At 56.0% G+C, this 24,092-nt stretch overlaps 1 protein-coding gene across 1 annotated transcript; it reads left to right on the forward strand.

The window, feature by feature from the left end:
- The first annotated feature begins 1,396 nt into the window (after positions 1 to 1,396).
- Positions 1,397 to 23,491, forward strand: AKAP8L (A-kinase anchoring protein 8 like). Its single transcript, XM_032677337.1, has 13 exons — positions 1,397 to 1,461; positions 4,077 to 4,109; positions 4,720 to 4,942; positions 6,969 to 7,536; positions 10,722 to 10,845; positions 11,610 to 11,665; positions 12,797 to 12,833; positions 14,519 to 14,627; positions 15,829 to 15,970; positions 17,630 to 17,735; positions 18,981 to 19,111; positions 20,760 to 20,855; positions 22,437 to 23,491. The coding sequence occupies exons 1-13, from the start codon at positions 1,452 to 1,454 to the stop codon at positions 22,866 to 22,868; spliced, it is 2,067 nt and encodes a 688-aa protein (XP_032533228.1). The 5' UTR covers positions 1,397 to 1,451; the 3' UTR covers positions 22,869 to 23,491.
- Positions 23,492 to 24,092: the final 601 nt, after the last annotated feature.

Below are 24,092 nucleotides of genomic sequence, written 5' to 3' on the forward strand. Positions count from 1 at the left end.
GGTGTGACCATGACCCCGGGAAAAAATGGATACTGGGATCAGGGTGTGGCCTTGACCCCAGGAAAAAATGGATACTGGGATCAGGGTGTGGCCTTGACCCCAGGAAAAAATGGATACTGGGATCGGGATGTGGCCTTGACCCCAGGAAAAAATGGATACTGGGATCGGGATGTGACCTTGACCCTAGGAAAAAATGGATACTGGGATCAGGGTGTGGCCTCGACCCCGGGAAAAAATGGATACTGGGATCAGGGTGTGGCCTCGACCCCAGGAAAAAATGGACACTGGGATCGGGATGTGGCCTTGACCCCGGGAAAAAATGGATACTGGGATCAGGGTGTGGCCTTGACCCCAGGAAAAAATGGATACTGGGATCAGGGTGTGGTCTTGACCCCAGGAAAAAATGGATACTGGGATCGGGATTTGACCATGACCCCGGGAAAAAATGGACACTGGGATCGGGATGTGGCCTTGACCCTGGGAAAAAATGGATACTGGGATCAGGGTGTGGCCTCGACCCCAGGAAAAAATGGATACTGGGATCAGGGTGTGGCCTCGACCCCAGGGAAGGGGACGCTGAGGTTGGGATGTGGCCTGGATTGAGGGGCCATGGATTGGGAAGAGGCTCCATCTTGAAACGATGCGGCCTCGTCACCTGGGATGCGGGGACATGGATTGGGATGAGGCCACGTCTCGTGGATGTTGGGACCTGGATGTGACCCGGGATCCGGGGACACGGATCAGGACACGGCCGTGTCCCCAGGGAAGGGGGGCAGGAGACTGTGGCACATCCGTGTCCCCTGGGAATGGTGACCTCGGGATGGCGGGATCTGTCCGTGACCCCGGGACATGGGGACACGAGGGGTGGGGCCCCTCAAGGCACGCCCCATGATGGCCACACCCACGGGTGACACACGTGGAGGGGTCCCTCGTGTGTCCCCCACCACACGTGTCACACACGTGATACAGGTGACACACGTGACACACACGTGACACACACGTGACACACGTGACACAGGTGGGTGACCCCGCCCTTCCCCGGGCTCCACGTGGGGGCGCCCCCGCGCGCTCCGCCCGCGGGGCGTGGTCTCCGCACCACCAGCCAATGGGAACCGGCGCTGCTGCCGGTGGGGGCGTGGCCAGCGACAGAGGTCGCGTCTCCCGCGCTATTGGTCCTAAGCCGGCTCAGCCCGCCCCCACGCCGGCCAATCACAAGAGCGGAGCCGCGGCGGCCTCGCCCACTCGTCAGCTGACATCCGCGTCCGCCAATCGCCCAGCGGGAGGCGCGGTGAGCGACAGCCACCGCCCGCCAATGGGGGGCGCGATTCGCGCGGCGCGGGCCGCGGGCCAATGAGCGCGGGGGAGGCGGGGCGGCGCGGCCAATGGGAGCGCGGGGGCGGGGCCCGCACGACGCCGTTACCACCCGGGAAGAAGGAGGCGGCGCCGCCATCATGAGCTACGGTGAGGGGGGGGGGGAGGACACCGGGGGGGACCGTGAGGGACCGGGGGGGGCACCGGGACATGGCGGGGGCTCTGAGGGGACGGGGGGGTCGGGGGTGTCCGCGGCACGGCGGGGGACGGGGCGGCAGCGGCCCCGGGGGTGTCCGTGAGGCGGCGGGGGAGGGAGCGGGACCCGGCGGGCCGTGAGGGGCCGGGGGGACACTGGGGGTGTGGAGGACACGGAGGGGGCCCTGAGGGGCTGAGGGTGACCGGGACCCCGCGGGGGTCTCTGAGGGGCTGGGGGGGGTCAGGACCGGGGAGGGGCCGGGGGTGTCCGTGACCGCGGGGACCGTGAGGGACACGGAGGGCTGGGGATGGAGCCGAGCCCCGGCCCGGGGTCAGCGCGGCCCGGGAGGAGCCTCCGAGCACCGTCCGGTCCCTCCCGGTTCTGACCGGGGCTGGGACAGGGACAGACCCAGCTCCTGATGGGAATGGGACAGGGACAGACCCAGCTCCTGATGGGAATGGGACAGGGACAGACCCAATTCCTGGTGGGACAGACCCAATTCCTGAGGGGACAGGGACAGACCCAGCTCTTGATGGGAACAGGACAGACCCAATTCCTGGTGGGAATGGGACAGGGACAGACCCGATTCCTGATGGGACAGACCCAATTCCTGAGGGGACAGGGACAGACCCAGCTCTTGATGGGAACAGGACAGACCCAATTCCTGGTGGGAATGGGACAGGGACAGACCCGATTCCTGATGGGACAGACCCAATTCCTGAGGGGACAGGGACAGACCCAGCTCTTGATGGGAACAGGACAGACCCAATTCCTGGTGGGAATGGGTCAGGGACAGACCCAGCTCCTGGTGGGAATGGGACAGGGACAGACCCAGTTCCTGATGGGAACAGGACAGACCCAATTCCTGGTGGGAATGGGACAGGAACAGACCCAATTCCTGATGGGACAGACCCAATTCCTGGTGGGAACAGCACAGACCCAATTCCTGAGGGGACAGGGACAGGAACAGACCCAGCTCCTGATGAGAACAGGACAGACCCAATTCCTGGTGGGACAGACCCAATTCCTGATGGGAATGGGACAGGGACAGACCCAGCTCCTGGTGGGAACAGCACAGACCCAATTCCTGATGGGACAGACCCAATTCCTGATGGGAATGGGACACGGACAGACCCAGTTCCTGATGGGACAGACCCAATTCCTGGTGGGAACAGCACAGACCCAATTCCTGAGGGGACAGGGACAGGGATAGATCCAGTTCCTGATGGGATCAGGGACAGGGATAGATCCAGTTCCTGATGGGATCAGGGACAGGGATAGATCCAGTTCCTGATGGGATCAGGGACAGGGATAGATCCAGTTCCTGAGGAGACCTGGGACAGGGATAGACCTGATTCCTGGTGAGACTGGGACAGACCCAATCCCTGATGGACTTGGGACAAGGACAGACCCGATTCCTGATGGGACCAGGGACAGGGATAGATCCAGTTCCTGATGGGACCTGGGACAGGGATTGATCCAGTTCCTGATGGGATCAGGGACAGGGATTGATCCAGTTCCTGATGGGACCAGGGACAGGGATTGATCCAGTTCCTGATGGGATCAGGGACAGGGATTGATCCAGTTCCTGAGGAGACCTGGGACAAGGATTGATCCAGTTCCTGATGGGACCAGGGACGGGGATTGATCCAGTTCCTGAGGAGACCTGGGACAGGGATTGATCCAGTTCCTGATGGGATCAGGGACAGGGATTGATCCAGTTCCTGATGGGATCAGGGTCAGGGACAGACCCAGCTCCTGAGGGGACCTGGGACAGGGATTGATCCAGTTCCTGAGGGGATCAGGGACAGGGATTGATCCAGTTCCTGAGGGGACCAGGGACAGGGATTGATCCAGTTCCTGAGGAGACCTGGGACAAGGACAGACTCAATTCCTTAGGGGACCAGGACAGACCCAACTCCTGATGGGACCAGGACAGACCCAACTCCAATTCCTACCAGATCCTGGATTTCTTTCCCACTCCAGTTCCACTCACCCCCCCCAGTTCCACCCCAACCCCCACCTGTCCCTCCCCTCTGTGGCCATTTAGTGTCATCTGACCTTTTTTCCCCCCTTTATTTTGCCATTTTTATTCCCTTTCTGGCTCCTGGAGCGGCCTCTCTTCCCCTGGGGCAGGGATTCACCTCAGTATCCCATGGGAATGCTTGGCTGAGGCTGGAGTGGTGACCCTTTGGGGGGAAAGAGAGGGGAAATTAATTAATTCGTTCATTTTTGTGATGAGGGGCCGCTAATTAAGGACAAAATCCCACCAGGAGCCTCCAGGGAACGTCACAGGACGAGGAGAGCCGGGACAGGGCACGGGAATGTCGGTCCTGGGAGGGCAGGAACGGGATAAAACTTCCCCAGAGTGTCCTGATTCCCCCATTTTAGGCAGGAATTGGGCTTTTCCCGTCGTTTCCCCTCCGCTCCCAAAATCCTCAGCCCTGGAAACTCTTCCCAAAGGTGCTTTTGTGGGGCTGGGGCGACAGCAGAGGGCTGATTCCTGGGTGGAAAACTGCTGGATTTGGGGCTCTGGGACTGTCCCTGATTCCTTTGGGCTCTTTTCTAGGTTATGGAGACTGGAATTCGGGCACGAGCAGAGGCAAGTGCGGGATGTTCCTCCCTCCCTCTCCGGAGGTTTTCCTGGAGTTATTCCCATGGTTATTCCCATCCCAGTTATTCCCATCCGTGGTTATTCCCATCCCAGTTATTCCCATCTGTGGTTATTCCCATCCCAGTTATTCCCATCCCAGTTATTCCCACCCCAGTTATTCCCATCCCAGTTATTCCCATCCCAGTTATTCCCATCCATGGTTATTCCCATCCCAGTTATTCCCATCCCAGTTATTCCCATCCGTGGTTATTCCCATCCCAGTTATTCCCATCCCAGTTATTCCCATCCCAGTTATTCCCATCTGTGGTTGTTCCCATCCCAGTTATTCCCATCCCAGTTGTTCCCATCCCAGTTATTCCCATCCGGAGCCGTCGGATGGAGGCTCTGCCTGGGGTGTTTTTTTTGGGATCTGTACGAGGAAATCGTTCCCTAAAACCTTTGTGAGCTCAAAGGTTGAAAATCCCGGGTGAATGAACCAGAAAATTGGGTTTGTTGGGGTTTTTTTTTTAATAATTTTGGCTTCGAGCGGAACCGCGGCCGGGAACGATCCCGACTCCCGGCCCTTCCCGGCTCTTCCCGGCTCTTCCCGTCGCTCCAGGTTACGAGGGCTACAACTATGGCTACGGCTACGGGCAGGACAACCCGGGGGGTTACGGCTACGGCGCCGCCGCCGCCAACTCCTGGGAAATGGGCAACTCCGACGCCGACGCCGCCCCCGAGAGCGGCGACGGCCTCGGGAAGATGAGCCAGCGGCCGGACGTGGGATCCCACCCGGATTCCGAGGGGATGCCGGGGGGACGCTACGGAGCCGTCGGGGACAGGTGAGTCCCAACCCCCCCCCTTCCCGCCTTTCCCGGCTGGAAAATCGGATTTTACGCCGATTTTTCACCCCTGTCTCCCCCAAAAAAACCCCCCAAATAAACCCCGTCCTGAATCCGGGGCTCGCGGCGTTCCCGGCGTCGGTTGGAATTAGGGGGTGTTTGCTGGGATAACAATCCCACCATTAACATGGAAGTCCTCGAATCAGGGTGTTTTCTCCCCAAAATTCCTTATTTTTGGACGTGCCCCGCGAGTTTTGAGCCAGAACTTGGTGTTTCTGGGGGGGGGGTTTAAAGGAGTGGAGAAAAAAAAAACCACCGGAGCGAAATTCCATAGGAAATGCTGATGAATGGGTTTTTATCCCGTTCCAGCGCTTTCCAAGGGCTGAAGCTCCTCTGGAATGACGTGTGGGAGCTGCCCCTGGAATGATCCGTCCGTGTTATTGAATCGAAGTGATTTGATTTGGTCCCTCGGGGGGGTTTTATGTACCCTGGGAAGGGCTCCTTGAGTTATTCCCGGATTTTCATCCCCCCCAAACCTCACTCTGGGCTTCTCCCCTCGGATCTGCTGCTCCAGCCGCCGGTTGGGAATAGAACGGGAATGTTAAAAGGCTGAAAGAATTCCCTTCTCCAGCCCAAACCATTCCATGATCCCGTGGGATCTCACCTGGGAACACGGCTCAGGAGTGAACACGGTGGTGGGTTGATGGTTGGAGATCCCTCCAACCCAAACCATTCCATGATCCCATGGGATCTCACCTGGGGACACGACTCAGGGGTGACCACGGTGCCGGGTTGATGGTTGGAGATCCTTCCAACCCAAACCATTCCACGATCCCGTGGGATCTCACCTGGGAACACGGCTCAGGGGTGAGCACGGTGGTGGGTAGATGGTTGGAGATCCTTCCAACCCAAACCATTCCATGATCCCGTGGGATCTCACCTGGGGACGTGGCTCAGGGGTGACCACGGTGGTGGGTTGATGGTTGGAGATCCTTCCAACCCAAACCCTTCCCTGATCCCATGGAATCTCACCTGGGGACACGGCTCCGAGGTGACCATGGTGGTGTCAGGTTGATGGTTGGAGATCCCTCCAACCCAAACCATTCCATGATCCCGTGGGATCTCACCTGGGGCCATGACTCAGGGGTGAGCACGGTGGTGGGTGGATGGTTGGACTGGATGGTCTTGGAGGTCCCTTCAACCCAAACCATTCCATGATCCTGTGGAATCTCACCTGGGGCCACAGCTTAGGGGTGACCACGGTGGTGGGTGGATGGTTGGACTGGATGGTCTTGGAGGTCCCTCCAACCCAAAGCATTCCACGATCCCGTGGGATCTCACCTGGGAACACGGCTCAGGGGTGACCACGGTGGTGGGTGGATGGTTGGAGATCCTTCTGACCTACCCCGTTCCGCGATCCCGTGGGATCTCACCTGGGCACACGGCTCAGGGGTGACCGTGGTAGTGGGTAGATGGTTGGACTGGATGGTCTTGGAGGTCCTTCCAACCCAAACCATTCCCTGATTCCGTGGGATCTCACCTGGGACCATGGCTCAGGGGTGAGCACAGTGGTGGGTTGATGGTTGGAGATCCCTCCAACCCAAACCATTCCACGATCCCGTGGGATCTTACCCGGGACCATGGCTCAGGGGTGACCATGGCGGTGCCGGGTTGATGGTTGGAGATCCCTCCAACCCAAAGCATTCCACGATCCCGTGGGATCTCACCTGGGCACACGGCTCAGGGGTGACCATGGCCGTGCCGGATTGATGGTTGGAGATCCCTCCAACCCAAACCATTCCACGATCCCGTGAGATCTCACCTGGGAACACGACTCAGGGGTGACCATGGCCGTGCCGGATTGATGGTTGGAGATCCCTCCAACCCAAACCATTCCACGATCCCGTGAGATCTCACCTGGGAACATGACTCAGGGGTGAGCACAGTGGTGGGTTGATGGTTGGCGATCCCTCCAACCCAAACCATTCCCCGATCCCGTGGGGTCTCAGGGCTGTTTCTCCTGCAGGTACGACCCCTACGAGTCCTACGACTCCAGGTCCTCCCTGAACGACCGCGACCTGTATCGACCGGGCTACGACTACAACGACTACAACGACTACAACGACTACAACGACTACAACGACTACAACGATTACAACGATTACAACGACTACAATGATTACAACGACTACAACGACTACAACGACTACAACGACTACAACGACTACAACGACTACCACGACTACACGGAGTCGGAGCAGGACAACGACGGCGCCTACGAGGGCCCCTACGAGCCCTTCCCCGGGGCGCGGCGGGAACAGTTCCCGGGCCGGGCGCGGGACGGCTTCGGGCAGCGCGGGCAGGGCTGGGGCCGGGACGGGCGGCCCTCGGGGCCCTTCCCCGGGCGCGGGGCCTGGCACGAGCCCCGCGGGCCCAAACGCCTGCCCTCCCTCTTCTCCCACAACATCCTGCCCCCCGAGCCCGGGGCCTTCCCCGCCAACGCCAGGGGCTTCCCCGGCAACGCCCGCTACGGAGGAGGGATGGTCAGGCAGAGGGTGAAGAGGAACTGGAAAATGTGGGATTGGGATTTTAAGGTGAGTCGGCCCCGCTCGGCTCGGCCCCGGCGGGGAGGGGCTTCAGAATTCCCTCCAAATCCATAATTCCGGGTGCTACAGAGGGGGGAGGATGAAGAGGAACTGGAAAATGTGGGATTGGGATTTTGAGGTGAATGAGGGTTTATAGGGGGGTGTCATCTTGGCTCATCCCGTGTGGGGAGGGGCGTGAGAATTCCCCACAAATCCATAATTCCCTGTATTATGGAGGTAGGATGAAAAGGAACTGGAAAATGTGGGATTGGGATTTTGAGGTGAGTGAGGGTTTATAGGGGGGTGTCAGCTTGGCTCATCCCTAGTGGGGAGGGGCTTGAGAATTCCCCACAAATCCATAATTCCCTGTATTATGGAGGTAGGATGAAAAGGAACTGGAAAATGTGGGATTGGGATTTTAAGGTGAGTCGGCCCCGCTCGGCTCGGCCCCAGCGGGGAAGGGCTTGAGAATTCCCTCCAAATCCATAATTCCGGGTGTTATGGAGGGGGGGAGGATGAAGAGGAACTGGAAAATGTGGGATTGGGATTTTAAGGTGAGTCGACCCAGCTCGGCTCATCCCCTGTGGGGAGGGGCTTCAGAATTCCCTCCAAATCCATAATTCCGGGTGCTACAGAGGGGGGAGGATGAAGAGGAACTGGAAAATGTGGGATTGGGATTTTGAGGTGAGTGAGGGTTTATGGGGGGGGGGTGGGCCCAGCTCGGCTCATCCCCTGTGGGGAAGGGCTTCAGAATTCCCTCCAAATCCATAATTCCGGGTGCTACAGAGGGGGGAGGATGAAGAGGAACTGGAAAATGTGGGATTGGGATTTTGAGGTGAATGAGGGTTTATAGGGGGGTGTCAGCTTGGCTCATCCCGTGTGGGGAGGGGCGTGAGAATTCCCCACAAATCCATAATTCCCTGTATTATGGAGGTAGGATGAAAAGGAACTGGAAAATGTGGGATTGGGATTTTAAGGTGAGTCGGCCCCGCTCGGCTCGGCCCCAGCGGGGAAGGGCTTGAGAATTCCCTCCAAATCCATAATTCCGGGTGTTATGGAGGGGGGGAGGATGAAGAGGAGCTGGAAAATGTGGGATTGGGATTTTATGGTGAGCGGGGTTTTATAGGGGGGGTGTGGGCCCAGCTCAGATCATCCCCTGTGGGGAAGGGCTTCAGAATTCCCTCCAGATCCATAATTCCGGGTGCTATGGAGGGGGGAGGATGAAGAGGAGCTGGAAAATGTGGGATTGGGATTTTATGGTGAGCGGGGTTTTATAGGGGGGGTGTTGGCCCAGCTCGGATCATCCCCTGTGGGGAGGGGCTTCAGATTTTTGAGCTCGGAGTTTGGACGAGGCTCTCGGGCACTTGGTGGGATTTTGGGGTGTCCTGGGCAGGGACTGGACTGGATGATCCTTGTGGGTCCTTTCCAAATCAGGATATCCCATGATTTTAGAGCTCAGGGAGCGTTTGGATGAGGGTCTCGGACACACGGTGGGATTTTGGGGTGTCCTGGGCAGGGATTGGACTGGATGATCCTCATGGATCTCTTCCAACTCAGGATATTCCACCATTTTAGAGCTCAGGGAGCGTTTGGATGAGGCTCTTGGGCACTTGGTGGGATTTTGGGCAGGGATTAGACTGGACAATCCTCATGGATCCCTTCCAACTGGGGATATTCCATGACTTTGTTGCTCAAGGAGCGTTTGGACAAGGCTCTTGGACACATGGTGGGATTTTGGGGTGTCCTGGGCAGGGATTGCACTGGATGATCCTTGTAGATCCCTTCCCACTGGGGGTATTCCATGATTTTAGAGCTGGGAGGGTGTTTGGACTGGATGATCCCTGTGGGTCCCTTCCAACTCAGGATATCCCAAGATTTTAGAGCTCAGGGAGAGTTTGGACAACACTCCCAGGCACTTGTTGGAATTTTGGGGTGTCCTGGGCAGGGATTGGACTGGATGATCCTCATGGATCTCTTCCAACTCAGGATATTCCACCATTTTAGAGCTCAGGAGGCGTTTGGATGAGGCTCTTGGGCACTTGGTGGGATTTTGGGATGTCCTGGGCAGGGATTGCACTGGATGATCCTTGTGGATCCCTTCCCACTGGGGATATTCCATGATTTTAGAGCTGGGAGGGTGTTTGGACTTGATCCTTGTGGGTCCCTTCCAACTCAGGATATCCCAAGATTTTAGAGCTCAGGGAGTGTTTGGACGAGGCTCTCGGGCACTTGGTGGGATTTTGGGGTGTCCTGGGCAGGGACTGGACTGGATGATCCTTGTGGGTCCTTTCCAAATCAGGATATCCCATGATTTTAGAGCTCAGGGAGTGTTTGGATGAGGGTCTCGGACACACGGTGGGATTTTGGGGTGTCCTGGGCAGAGATTGGACTGGATGATCCTTGTAGATCCCTTCCCACTGGGGATATTCCATGATTTTGGAGCTCAGGGAGTGTTTGGACTGGATGATCCTTGTGGGTCCCTTCCAAATCAGGATATTCCATCACTTTAGAGCCCGGGGGGCGTTTGGACAACACTCCCAGGCACTTGTTGGAATTTTGGGGTGTCCTGGGCAGGGATTGGACTGGATGATCCTCATGGATCTCTTCCAACTGGGGATATTCCACTATTTTAGAGCTCAGGGAGCATTTGGATGAGGCTCTTGGGCACTTGGTGGGATTTTGGGCAGGGACTGGACTGGATGATCCTCATGGATCCCTTCCAACCCAGGATATCCCAAGATTTTCGAGCTCAGGGAGTGTTTGGATGAGGCTCTCGGGCACTTGGTGGGATTTTGGGGTGTCCTGGGCAGGGATTGGACTGGATGATCCTTGTGGATCCCTTCCCACTGGGGATATTCCATGATTTTAGAGCTGGGAGGGTGTTTGGACTTGATCCTTGTGGGTCCCTTCCAACTCAGGATATCCCAAGATTTTCGAGCTCAGGGAGTGTTTGGATGAGGCTCTCGGGCGCTTGGTGGGATTTTGGGGGGTCCTGGGCAGGGATTGGACTTGATGATCCCTGTGGGTCCTTTTCAAATCAGGATATCCCAAGATTTTCGAGCTCAGGGAGCGTTTGGATGAGACTCTTGGACACACGGTGGGATTTTGGGCAGGGACTGGACTGGATGATCCCCCTCCCAGCCGGGGACATTCCCTGATTCCCTGATTCCCTGATCCTCTGTGCCCTCTCCCAGCTGCAGAGGAAGAAGCTCCGGCGGGATCCGGGGGCCAGGAAGCGGAAGCAGCCGAGCAGCTCCGAGGAGCCCGACGGAAAAGTCGCCAAGACCGACGGATCCGACAATTCCGACTCGGACAACGGTGAGGGCAGAGGGGGGGGACACAAACACGGGCCCCGTTGGGGTCACCTGGGATTTGGGGACACAAACACGGCCCCACTGCCTGGGTTTGGGGATTTGGGGACACACACACGGCCCCACTGCCTGGATTTGGGGTCACCTGGGATTTGGGGACACACACACGGCCCCCACTGCCTGGATTTGGGGACACACACAGCCCCCACTGCCCAGGTTTGGGGTCACCCAGGACTTGGGGACACACACACGGCCCCCACTGCCTGGATTTGGGGTCACCTGGGATTTGGGGACACACACAGCCCCCACTGCCCAGGTTTGGGGTCACCCAGGACTTGGGGACACACACACGGCCCCCACTGCCTGGATTTGGGGTCACCCGGGATTTGGGGACACACACACGGCCCCCACTGCCTGGATTTGGGGACACACACTCCCCCCACTGCCCAGGTTTGGGGTCACCCAGGACTTGGGGACACACCCACGGCCCCACTACCTGGGTTTGGGGTCACCCAGGATGTGGGGACACACACACCCCCCACTGCCTGGATTTGGGGTCACCTGGGATTTGGGGACACACACACACCCCCATTGGGGTCACCTGGGATTTGGGGACACACACACACACCCATTGGGGTCACCTGGGATTTGGGGACACACACACACCCCCCACTGCCTGGATTTGGGGTCACCTGGGATTTGGGGCCCCGTTTTTGGGATGGATCCGGGCCGGGAAGGGCCTCGCCGTGCTCAGGGTGTTGTTCCTTCCAGAGGAGGGCACGGAAGGAGAGTCGGGAGACAAGGAGGAGAAGGAGGGATCCCGAGGGGTAAGGAAAGATTCCAAGGGACTTTGGGGTGGGAATCAGGGATCCAGAGGGGTAAGGAAAGATTCCAAGGGACTTTGGGGTGGGAATCAGGGATCCAGAAGGTAAGGAAAGATTCCAAGGGACTTTGGGGTGGGAATCAGGGATCCAGAGGGTAAGGAAAGATTCCAAGGGACTTTGGGGTGGGAAAGGAGGGATCCCGAGGGTAAGGAAAGATTCCAAGGGACTTTGGGGTGGGAATCAGGGATCCCGAGGGGTAAGGAAAGATTCCAAGGGACTTTGGGGTGGGAATCAGGGATCCAGAGGGGTAAGGAAAGATTCCAAGGGACTTTGGGGTGGGAATCAGGGATCCAGAGGGTAAGGAAAGATTCCAAGGGACTTTGGGGTGGGAATCAGGGATCCAGAGGGTAAGGAAAGATTCCAAGGGACTTTGGTGTGGGAAAGGAGGGATCCAGAGGGTAAGGAAAGATTCCAAGGGACTTTGGGGTGGGAATCAGGGATCCCGAGGGGTAAGGAAAGATTCCAAGGGACTTTGGGGTGGGAATCAGGGATCCAGAGGGTAAGGAAAGATTCCAAGGGACTTTGGTGTGGGAAAGGAGGGATCCAGAGGGTAAGGAAAGATTCCAAGGGACTTTGGGGTGGGAATCAGGGATCCAGAGGGTAAGGAAAGATTCCAAGGGACTTTGGGGTGGGAAAGGAGGGATCCAGAGGGGTAAGGAAAGATTCCAAGGGACTTTGGGGTGGGAATCAGGGATCCAGAGGGTAAGGAAAGATTCCAAGGGACTTTGGGGTGGGAATCAGGGATCCAGAGGGTAAGGAAAGATTCCAAGGGACTTTGGGGTGGGAATCAGGGATCCCGAGGGGTAAGGAAAGATTCCAAGGGACTTTGGGGTGGGAATCAGGGATCCAGAGGGGGAAGGAAAGATTCCAAGGGACTTTGGGGTGGGAAAGGAGGGATCCAGAGGGTGAGGAAAGATTCCAAGGGACTTTGGGGTGGGAATCAGCTCCCTGGATTTCCCGGCGCTCCGGGGTTGGGAGAGGCCGAATCCCGGGGAAATGGTGCCCAGGGAAAGGTCTGGAGCAGCTCCCAGAACTTCCAGGGGGGGGTTTGACTTCCCAATGTTGTGTTTTCAGGAAGGGGAGGATGAAGAAGGGAGAGACTCCGAGAAAGGTGAGTTGGGGGTCGGGCTCCCAAGCTCCACATTCCAGGGGAGATATCCCGAGAAATCCCGGTGAATCCCGTCCCTCGGGATCAGGGAAGGCTGGAAATCCCCGCGGGGGAAGAGCAGGATCCCAAAGTTTTTTGGGGGAGCTGCTGGAATCAGGTCGGAGCCCCCGCCCGGGCCTTGGATTTGGAGTTGTTTTGGGGGGGGGGCTGGAAAACACGGAATTCTCCGTCTTGGAGAAGCGGGAGAAGCGCCACAATTCCCAAAGAAAAGCAGGAGAGGGCTGGGAAAAAACCTCCTGGTGGCTCCTTGGTGCCCAAATCCGATCCTGGGACGCTCCAGCAGCTCCTCCATCCCAAAAATCCGCGTCGGGAATGGGGTTTTTCCCAAAAATCCGCGTCGGGAATGGAGCTTTTCCCAAAAATCCACGTCGGGAATGGGGTTTTTCCCAAAAATCCGCGTCGGGAATGGGGGTTTTCCCAAAAATCCGCGTCGGGAATGGGGTTTTTCCCAAAAATCCGCGTCGGGAATGGGGTTTTTCCCAAAAATCCGCGTCGGGAATGGGGTTTTTCCCAAAAATCCGCGTCGGGAATGGGGGTTTTCCCAAAAATCCGCGTCGGGAATGGGGTCTTGCCCAAAAATCCGCGTCGGGAATGGGGTTTTTCCCAGAAATCCGCGTCGGGAATGGAGTTTTTCCCAAAAATCCGTGTCGGGAATGGGGGTTTTCCCAAAAATCCGCGTCGGGAATGGAACTTTTCCCAAAAATCCGCATCAGGAATGGAGCTTTTCCAAAAAATCCGCGTCGGGAATGGGGGTTTTCCCAAAAATCCGCGTCGGGAATGGGGTTTTTCCCGGATCCCAAATTTCTCCTCCCATCCCCGTTCACTTGGAGGCTGAAAATTCCAAGGGGGTGGGGCTTGAAACCAGCAAATGAGGCACTAATTAGGCCTTAAACCGGCAAATGAGGCACTAATTAGTCCTTAAAGCAGCAAATGAGTCACTAATTAGTCCTTAAACCAGCAAATGTGGCACTAATTAGTCCTTAAACCAGCAAATGAGGCACTAATTAGTCATTAAAACCTCCTTAAAGGAGGAAGGGCCGGGAATCCCCTTTGGAATCCCCTTTGCAATCCCCTTTGGAATCCCCTTTGGAATCCCCTTTGGAATCTCCTTTGGAATCCCCTTTGGAATCCCCTTGGAATCCTTTGGAATATTCTTTTTAATCCCCTCTGGAATCCCTCTGGAATCCCTTTGGAATCTCCTTTGAAATCCCCTTTGGAATCCTTTGGAATCTCCTTTGGAATCCCTTTGGAATCCCTTTGGAATCCCCTTTGGAATCCCTTTGGAATCCCCTTTGGAATCCCCTTTGGAATCCTTTGGAATCCCTTTGGAATCTCCTTTGGAATCCCTTTGGAATCTCCTTTGGAATCCTTTGGAATCCCCTTTGGAATCCCCTTTGGAATCCCCTTTGAAATCTCCTTTGGAATCCCTTTGGAATCCCCTTTGGAATCCCCTTTGGAATCCCCTTTGGAATCCCCTTTGGAATCCCCTTGGAATCCTTTGGAATATTCTTTTTAATCCCCTCTGGAATCCCTTTGGAATCCCCTTCGGATCCGGGAATTTTTCTTCTGGTTTGGGGGTTTTTTTCTGGGCCAAGCCCCCAATCCCTCTGGAATCGCCCTTTTCCCAGGAGCTCCGAGCATTCCCGAGGAAATCAGCCCCAGCAAACCCAAACTCCAGCCCGGGAAAAAAAACCAGGAGCGGCAAAAGAAGCGGCACCGGGATCGGATGGTGGAGAGGTGACGGCTGCCTTGGGAATGGGGCCTTTCTTAGGGAAGGGGGCATTTTTTAGGGATTAGTTCCTTTTTTAGTTCCTTTTTTAGTTCCTTTTTTAGGGATTATTTCCTTTTTTATTTCCTTTTTTAGTTCCTTTTTTAGTTCCTGTTTTTAGGGATTATTTCCTTTTTTATTTCCTTTTTTAGTTCCTTTTTTAGTTCCTTTTTTAGTTCCTTTTTTATTTCCTTTTTTATTTCTTTTTTTTAGGGATTATTTCCTTTTTTAGTTCCTTTTTTATTTCTTTTTTTTAGGGATTATTTCCTTTTTTATTTCCTTTTTTATTTCCTTTTTTATTTCCTTTTTCAGGGATTATTTCCTTTTTTAGTTCCTTTTTTAGGGATTATTTCCTTTTTTAGTTCCTTTTTTATTTCCTTTTTTTAGGGATTATTTCCTTTTTTAGTTCCTTTTTTATTTCCTTTTTTAGGGATTATTTCCTTTTTTATTTCCTTTTCTTTTTTCTTTTTCATTTCCTTTTTTTCAGAGTTATTTCCCTTTTTAGTTCCTTATTTTAAGGATTATTTCCGGGTGGGACTGTTTCTCTGGGACTGTTTCTCTGGGACTGTTTCTCTGGGAATATTTCTCTGGGAATATTTCTCTGGGACTGTTTCTCTGGGACTGTTTCTCTGGGAATATTTCTCTGGGACTGTTTCTCTGGGAATATTTCTCTGGGAATATTTCTCTGGGACTGTTTTCCTGGGACTGTTTCTCTGGGAATGTTTCTCTGGGACTATTTCTCTGGGACTGTTTCTCTGGGAATATTTCTCTGGGACTGTTTCTCTGGGACTGTTTCTCTGGGAATGTTTCTCTGGGAATGTTTCTCTGGGAATGTTTCTCTGGGACTGTTTTCCTGGGAATGTTTCTCTGGGAATGTTCCTCTGGGACTGTTTTCCTGGGACTGTTTCTCTGGGACTGTTTTCCTGGGACTGTTTCTCTGGGACTGTTTTCCTGGGACTGTTTCTCTGGGAATATTTCTCTGGGACTGTTTCTCTGGGAATATTTTACTGGGACTGTTTCTCTGGGACTGTTTCTCTGGGACTGTTTTCCTGGGACTGTTTCTCTGGGACTGTTTTCCTGGGACTGTTTCTCTGGGAATATTTCTCTGGGACTGTTTCTCTGGGACTGTTTGGGTGGGAATATTTTGGTGGGATCCCCGTTTCCCGGCAGGATCCAGTTCGTGTGCTCCCTGTGCAAGTTCCGCTCGTTCTTTGCGGATGAGATGAGCTCCCACCTGGGGAGCAAATTCCACCGCGACCATTTCAACTTCGTGGGGACGAAGCTGCCCCAGCAGACGGCCGAGTTCCTGCAGGCGAGGCCTCCAGCCCCCATTCCCTCCAGCCCAAAGTCCCTGGAGCCCAAATTCCTGCCCCTTCTGGCCTTCCCTGGGATCCCAAATTCCCTGGAGCCCAAATTCCTGCCCCTTCTTGCCTTCCCTGGCATCCCAAATTCCCTGGAGCCCAAATTCCTGCCCCTTCTTGCCTTCCCTGGGATCCCAAATTCCCTCCTTGCCTTCCCTGGGATCCCAAATTCCCTGGGATCCCAAATTCCCTTCATTCCTTCCCTGGCATCCCAAATTCCCTCCTTGTCTTCCCTGGGATCCCAAATTCCCTGGAATCCCAACTTCCCTTCTTGCCTTCCCTGCAATCCCAAATTCCCTTCATTCCTTCCCTGGAGCCCAAAGTCCCTGGAGCCCAAATTCCTGCCCCTTCTTGCCTTCCCTGGGATCCCAAATTCCCTCCTTGCCTTCCCTGGGATCCCAAATTCCCTCCTTGCCTTCCCTGGGATCCCAAAGTCCCTTCTTGCCTTCCCTGGGATCCCAAATTCCCTGGGATCCCAAATTCCCTTCATTCCTTCCCTGGCATCCCAAATTCCCTCCTTGCCTTCCCTGGAATCCCAAATTCCCTTCTTACCTTCCCTGCAATCCCAAATTCCCTTCATTCCTTCCCTGGAGCCCAAAGTCCCTGGAGCCCAAATTCCTGCCCCTTCTTGCCTTCCCTGGGATCCCAAATTCCCTCCTTGCCTTCCCTGGGATCCCAAAGTCCCTTCTTGCCTTCCCTGCAATCCCAAATTCCCTTCATTCCTTCCCTGGCATCCCGAATTTCCTGGGATCCCAAATTCCCTTCATTCCTTCCCTGGAATCCCAAATTCCCTTCTTGCCTTCCCTGGGATCCCAAATTCCCTTCTTGCCTTCCCTGGAATCCCAAATTCCCTTCTTGCCTTCCCTGGAATCCCAAATTCCCTCCTTGCCTTCCCTGGGATCCCAAATTCCCTCCTTGCCTTCCCTGCAATCCCAAATTCCCTTCATTCCTTCCCTCCAGCCCAAAGTCCCTGGAGCCCAAATTCCTGCCCCTTCTTGCCTTCCCTGGGATCCCAAATTCCCTCCTTGCCTTCCCTGGAATCCCAAAGTCCCTTCTTGCCTTCCCTGGGATCCCAAATTCCCTGGAGCCCAAATTCCTGCCCCTTCTTGCCTTCCCTGGGATCCCAAATTCCCTCCTTGCCTTCCCTGGGATCCCAAATTCCCTCCTTGCCTTCCCTGGCAGCCCAAATTCCCTTCATTCCTTCCCTGGGATCCCAAATTCCCTTCATTCCTTCCTTGGAATCCCAAATTCCCTTCCTGCCTTTCCTGCCATCCCAAATTCCCTTCCTGCCTTCCCTGGCATCCCAAATTCCCTTCATTCCTTCCCTGGAGCCCAAATTCCCTTCCTGCCTTCCCTGGAATCCCAAATTCCCTTCTTACCTTCCCTGGGATCCAACTTCCCTTCCTGCCTTCCCTGGCATCCCAAATTCCCTTCTTGCCTTCCCTGGGATCCCAACTTCCCTTCTTTCCTTCCCTGCCATCCCAACTTCTGCCCCTTCATTCCTTCCCTGGCATCCCGAATTCCTGCCCCTTCTCCCTGGGGGGATTCCTGGGATTTGTGGGGTGGGGCCACCCCCGGAAGCATTAACCAGGAGAAGCTCTTCCCTGCAGGAATACGTGGCCAACAAAACCAGGAAAACGGAGGAGCGGCGGAAAGGGATCAAGGACATCAACGCCGTGATCCAGCAGATCCACAGGGACCAGGATCTCACCCAGGGTGGGAACACCCGGAAAACCCGGGAATCCTGGGGAGGGGGGGGGGGAGGGATCCCAGGGAATGACTGTGGAGGGATCCCAGGGAATGGATGTGGAGGGATCCCAGGGAATGACTGTGGAGGGATCCCAGGGAATGGATGTGGAGGGATCCCAGGGAATGGATGTGGAGGGATCCCGGGAATGGATGTGGAGGGATCCCAGGGAATGATTTTGGAGGGATCCCAAGGAATGAATGTGGAGGGATCCCAGAAAAGAAGGTTGGAGGGATCCCAGGGAATGATTGTGGAGGGATCCCAGGGAATGATTTTGGAGGGATCCCAGGGAATGGATGTGGAGGGATCCCAGGGAATGACTGTGGAGGGATCCCAGGGAATGATTGTGGAGGGATCCCAGGGAATGGATGTGGAGGGATCCCAGGGAATGGATGTGGAGGGATCCCAGGGAATGGATGTGGAGGGATCCCAGGGAATAGATGTGGAGGGATCCCAGGGAATGGATGTGGAGGGATCCCAGCGGATGGATGTGGAGGGATCCCAAGGAATGGATGTGGAGGGATCCCAGGGAATGGATGTGGAGGGATCCCAGGGAATGGATGTGGAGGGATCCCAGGGAATGATTTTGGAGGGATCCCAGGGAATGAGTTTGGATGGATCCCAGGGCAGGAGGTTGGAGTGGCCCCGAGCGAGTTCAGGACCCAAATCCCAGGATATTCCCGGTTAATCCCAGTCTGTTCCCAGTTAATCCCAGTCTGTTCCCAGTTAATCCCAGGCCATTCCCAGTTAATTCTGGGCTGTTCCCAGTTAATCCCGGGACATTCCCAGTTAATCCCAGTCTGTTCCCAGTTAATCCCAGGATATTCCCAGTTAATCCCAGTCTGTTCCCAGTTAATCCTGGGCCATTCCCGGTTAATCCCAGGCTGTTCCTGGTTAATCCTAGTCTGTTCTCGGTTAATCCCAGTCTGTTCCCAGTTAATCCCAGGACATTCCCAGTTAATCCCAGTCTGTTCCCAGTTAATCCCAGGCCATTCCCAGTTAATCCCAGGCTGTTCCCAGCTAATCTTGGACCATTCCCACTTAATCCCAGTCTGTTCCTGGTTAATCCCAGGCCGTTCCCGGTTAATCCCGGGCTGTTCCTGGTTAATCCCGGGCCATTCCCAGTTAATCCCAGTTTGTTCCCGGTTAATCCCGGACCGTTCCTGGTTAATCCCGGGCCGTTCCCGGTTAATCCCGCTGTGCTCCCGTTCCAGAGGTGGGCATGGAGCACTTCCTGAAGAAGGTGGAGGCCGCTCATTGCGCCGCCTGCGACCTGTTCCTGCCCATGCAGTTCGGAACCATCCAGAAACACCTGAAATCCCTGGATCACAACCACAACCGCAGGGTGAGCCCAGCCAGGCGTTCCCAAATCCCGGGGGGGGTGATCCAGGCGTTCCCAAATCCCGGGGGGGGTGATCCAGGCGTTCCCAAATCCCGGGGGGGGTGATCCAGGGCATTCCCAAATCCCGGGGGGGGTGATCCAGGGCATTCCCAAATCCCGGGGGGGATCATCCAGGGATTCCCAAATCCCGGGGGGGATCATCCAGGGATTCCCAAATCCCGGGAGAACCAATCCAGGGGATTCCCAAATCCTGGGAGAGCTGATCCCAGGGATTCCCAAATCCCGGGAGAGCTGATCTGGGGATTCCCAAATCCCAGGAGAGCCAATCCAGGGGATTCCCAAATCCTGGGAGAGCTGATCCAGGGATTCCCAAATCCCGGGAGAGCTGATCTGGGGATTCCCAAATCCTGGGAGAGCTGATCTGGGGATTCCCAAATCCCAGGAGAGCCAATCCAGGGGATTCCCAAATCCCAGGGGGGGGCTGATCCAGGGATTCCCAAATCCTGGGAGAGCTGATCTGGGGCTTCCCAAATCCCGGGGGGGGGATGATCCAGGGCATTCCCAAATCCCGGGAGAGCCAATCTGGGGATTCCCAAATCCTGGGAGAGCCGATCCCAGGGATTCCCAAATTCTGGGAGAGCTGATCCAGGGCATTCCCAAATCCTGGGAGAGCTGATCTGGGGATTCCCAAATCCCGGGGGGGATGATCCAGGGATTCCCAAATCCCGGGAGAGCCGATCCCGGGGATTCCCAAATCCCAGGAGAGTCGATCTGGGGATTCCCAAATCCTGGGAGAGCTGATCCCGGGGATTCCCAAATCCCAGGGGGGCCGATCTGGGGATTCCCAAATCCTGGGAGAGCTGATCCAGGGGATTCCCAAATCCCGGGAGAGGGATCCCTGCCCTGGGCTGGGCTGGGCCTGTGGCTCTGGGAGCTGCAGCCAGGGAATCTCCAGGGAATTTGGGGGGATTTGTGTCCCCAGAACCTTTTTCCCCAGGAATCTTCAGTTAATTTTGAGGGATTTGTGTCCCCAGAACCTTTTTCCCAAGGAATCTTCACTTAATTTCCCTGGATTTGTGTCCCCAGCATCTTTTTCCCACAGAATCCTCAGTTAATTTTGAGGGATTTGTCCCCCCAGAATCGTTTTTTTCCATGGAATCTTTGCTTAATTTTGATGGATTTGTGTCCCCAGAACCTTTTTCCCAAGGAATCTTCACTTAATTTTCCTGGATTTGTGTCCCCAGAACCTTTTTCCCCCAAAATCATCACTTAATTTCCCTGGATTTGTGTCCCCAGCATCTTTTTCCCCCAAAATCCTCACTTAATTTTGAGAGATTTGTCCCCCCAGAATCGTTTTTTTCCATGGAATCTTCGCTTAATTTCCCCGGATTTGTGTCCCCAGAACCTTTTTCCCCGTGGAATCTTCCCTTAATTTCCCCGGATTTGTGCCCCCCAGGATCTCCCTCCTCGCCTCCTCTGGGGAATTTTGTGCCTTTCCCCCCCCCTCCTTCCTTTGATCCCTCCCCGCTCCCGGGTGCGCTGCCGTTATTCCCACCTTTCCCCAGGCGGCTCTTCCCGGTGTAAAAACCCCTCTGATCCCTGGGATTTGGCTCTGGATTGACTCCCTGTGTGGTCCCCCCCCCCCCCCCAGGCCATGCTGGAGCAATCCAAGAAATCCTCGCTGGTGGTGGCCCGGAGCATCCTCAACAACAAACTCATCAGCAAGAAGCTGGAGCGGTACCTCAAGGTGGGGAGTCGGGAATTGCCGCCGGAATTCCGCGGGAGCCGAGCCCCGAGGGCTCCTGGGGAGGCTTTTTGGGGAAGGGGGGGGGGGATCCTGGGTCGATATTCCCGGAGTTTCCCTGTGGAAAGGGGAGCCTTGGGCTTGGCCCTGCTGACCTTGGGAGTCGTGGGATGGTTTGGGTGGGAAGAGACCTTAAGGATCATCCCATCCCTTCCCATCCCATCCCATCCCATCCCATCCCATCCCATCCCATCCCATCCCATCCCATCCCATCCCATCTCATCCCATCCCATCCATCCCATCCCATCCCATCCCATCCCATCCCATCCCATCCATCCCATCCCATCCCATCCATCTCTTCCCATCCCATCCCATCCCGTCCCATTCCATCCCATTCCATCCCATCCCATCCCATCCATCCCATCCCATCCCATCCCATCCCATCCCGTCCCATCCCATCCCATCCATCCCATCCCATCCCATCCCATCCATCCCATCCCATCCCATCCCATCCCATCCCATCCCATCCCATTCCGTCCCATCCCATCCCATCCCATCCCATCTAATTCCAAGGGCAGGGACCCCTTCCATGGCCCAGGTGGCTCCTGGGACACTCCCAGGGATGGAGCAGCCACAGCTCCTCTGGGAATTCCATCCCAGCCTCTCGCCACCCTCCCAGTCAAGGATTCCTTCCCAAATTCCGTGTAAATCCCCCCTTTTCCAAGGGGAAGCCATTCCCTGTGCCCTGTCCCTCCGTCCCTTATCCCAAGTCCCCTCTCCAGCTCCCCTGGAGCCCCTGGAATGTTCTGGAAGGTCCCTGCTCCAGGTGAACATTCCCAGCTCTCCCAACCTGGCTCCAGAGCAGAGGGGTTCCAGAATCCTGGAATTATGGAATGGTTTGGGTGGGAAGAGACCTTAAGGATCATCCCATCCCATCCCATCCCATCCCATCCCATCTAATTCCAAGGGCAGGGACCCCTTCCATGGCCCAGGTGGCTCCTGGGACACTCCCAGGGATGGAGCAGCCACAGCTCCTCTGGGAATTCCATCCCAGCCTCTCACCACCCTCCCAGTCAGGGATTCCTTCCCAAATTCCGTGTAAATCCCCCCTTTTCCAAGGGGAAGCCATTCCCTGTGTCCTGTCCCTCCGTCCCTTATCCCAAGTCCCTCTCCAGCTCCCCTGGAATGTTCTGGAAGGTCTCCCTGGAGCCTTCCCTGCTCCAGGTGAACATTCCCAGCTCTCCAGAGCAGAGGGGCTCCAGAATCCTGGAATTATGGAATGGTTTGGGTGGGGAGGGGCCTTAAGGATCATCCCATTCCCACCTCATTCCAAGGGCAGGGACACCTTCCGTGGCCCAGGTGGCTCCTGGGACACTCCCAGGGATGGAGCAGCCACAGCTTCCTCTGGGAATTCCATCCCAGCCCCTCAGAGGGCGGAATTCCGTCCCAGCATCCCACGTTTCGCTCGGATCTGCGTTCCGGAGGCGGCAGCAGCTGCTCCGGGAGCTGCTCATTTCCCAGTTCCGTGGGAGGTGTGAATTCCCGGGTTCCTCCGGCAGACGAATGTTTGTCTCCCCTTCCCAGGGCGAGAATCCCTTCACGGATGATCCGGAGGAGAAGGAGGAGCACGAGGAAGGAGAAGGAGGAGCCGGGAATGCCGAGGGAGGAGCGGAGGAGGAGAACAAGGACGAGGAGGAGAACCCGGAGGAGGAGGAGGAGGAGAACCCGGAGGAGGAGGAAAACAACCCCGAGGAGCGGAACGGGGAGGAGGAAAACAAGGATCCGGAGGAGAATCCCGAAAAAGAGGGGGAGGGAGAGGAGAATCCCAAAAAAGAGGGGACAGAGACAGAGCGGGAGCGCCGGGCGCAGACGGAGCCGGAGCGGAACTCCCCGAATCCAGAGGATCCAGAGGGAGCTCTCCCGGGGGAAGGGGAGCAGCAGCCGGAGGAGCAACAGGAGCAGGAGGAGGAGGAGGAGGAGGAGGGAAGCGAGGAAGGCCCCGAGGCCGTGGAATGAACCCGATGCCGGGGGAAGGACCCGACGTGTGTGTGTTGGATGTTCCGGATCCCAGTTGGACGTTCCGGATCCCGCCGTGTCCGTGAAATGTTTTCCGTTCTCGTCCCGCCGATCCCGCGTAGCCGGGGGAGCCTCTTCCCTGGAAAAGTGATTTGGGGTTTGGTTTCGTTTTTCTGGGGGGTTTTTTTTTTGGGAACTAGAGGAATTTTTTTTTTTTTTTTTTTTTTACGGAATCTCCACGTTTAGTCGCTAGTTTCGTGCGGTCTCTTGTTTTTTTTTTAGGTGGCTTTGTAGGAGATTTTTTCCTTTGGAGCATGTGCGGAAGCCGGAGCTGCTCCGGAGCCTCTTCCCCCCCGGGAACGGGAGCGTGTCCGTGTGGGTCGGGGCTGTGCCCTCGGCCCGGGCCGGCTGGGAATGGCAGCACTTCGGTTCCAGGGGGTTCCCTCGAGGCCCTCCGTGACTTCCCGTGACTGTAACGGCCCCATTCCCGATGTTTTCCCGGCCCTTTTCCCGCGGAGCGAAGCGTTCAGTGGTGTTGACGTCGTGTTGTTTGTGAACGGGTTTCATTTTCCAGGTCGATGTGTCGGTGGGTGGAGATAAAAAAAGGACTTACCCTGAGTTTATCCGCGGCTCTGCCTGAATTCCTGGCGTCCCAGGAAAGCCTGGGAGAGGTTGGAGCCGCTCCACAATCCCGGGTTTTGGCTTCCCTGCGTTTCCATCTCCGTGTTTGCCACCAGCTGGAGTTGTGGATTCTCCTTCCTGAGACGAGGGAGAAATGAGGGAATCGGTTCCCGTGGTGGGAAGGGACCTCAAAGCTCATCCCGTTCCACCCCTTCCAAGGACCAGGTCACTCCAATTCCCTGTGTCCTGTCCCTCCATCCCTTATCCCAAGTCCCTCTCCAGCTCCCCTGGAGCCCCTGGAATGTTCTGGAAGGTCCCTGCTCCAGGTGAACATTCCTAGCTCTCCCAGCCTGGCTCCGGAGCAGAGGGGTTCCAGAATCCTGGAATTATGGAATGGGGCTGGAAAAGGATGTGGAGCTTGAGGAAAACCAGGGGGGTGGTTCTGGACAAACTGAGGCCCAGCCTGGACCTCCTCACCCACCTCCTGCAGCCGCCGGTTGATTGGAAGGTGTTTTAATTCGGTTTTTGGGCAAACGTTGAGGAAAAAACTGCTGGAAAGCTGGGATGGGGATGGAGGATCCCATTGCTGGGAGGGGATGGGAA

Source organism: Chiroxiphia lanceolata, unplaced genomic scaffold, assembly GCF_009829145.1.
Source record: "Chiroxiphia lanceolata isolate bChiLan1 unplaced genomic scaffold, bChiLan1.pri scaffold_49_arrow_ctg1, whole genome shotgun sequence".
NCBI classification, from domain to species: domain Eukaryota; kingdom Metazoa; phylum Chordata; class Aves; order Passeriformes; family Pipridae; genus Chiroxiphia; species Chiroxiphia lanceolata.

Coding starts and splice junctions, on each gene's coding strand:
- AKAP8L (XM_032677337.1), top strand. Junction 12,834..14,518: donor AGGGAGAGACTCCGAGAAAG/GTGAGTTGGGGG, acceptor CCCTTTTCCCAG/GAGCTCCGAGCATTCCCGAG. Junction 19,112..20,759: donor ATCACAACCACAACCGCAGG/GTGAGCCCAGCC, acceptor CCCCCCCCCCAG/GCCATGCTGGAGCAATCCAA.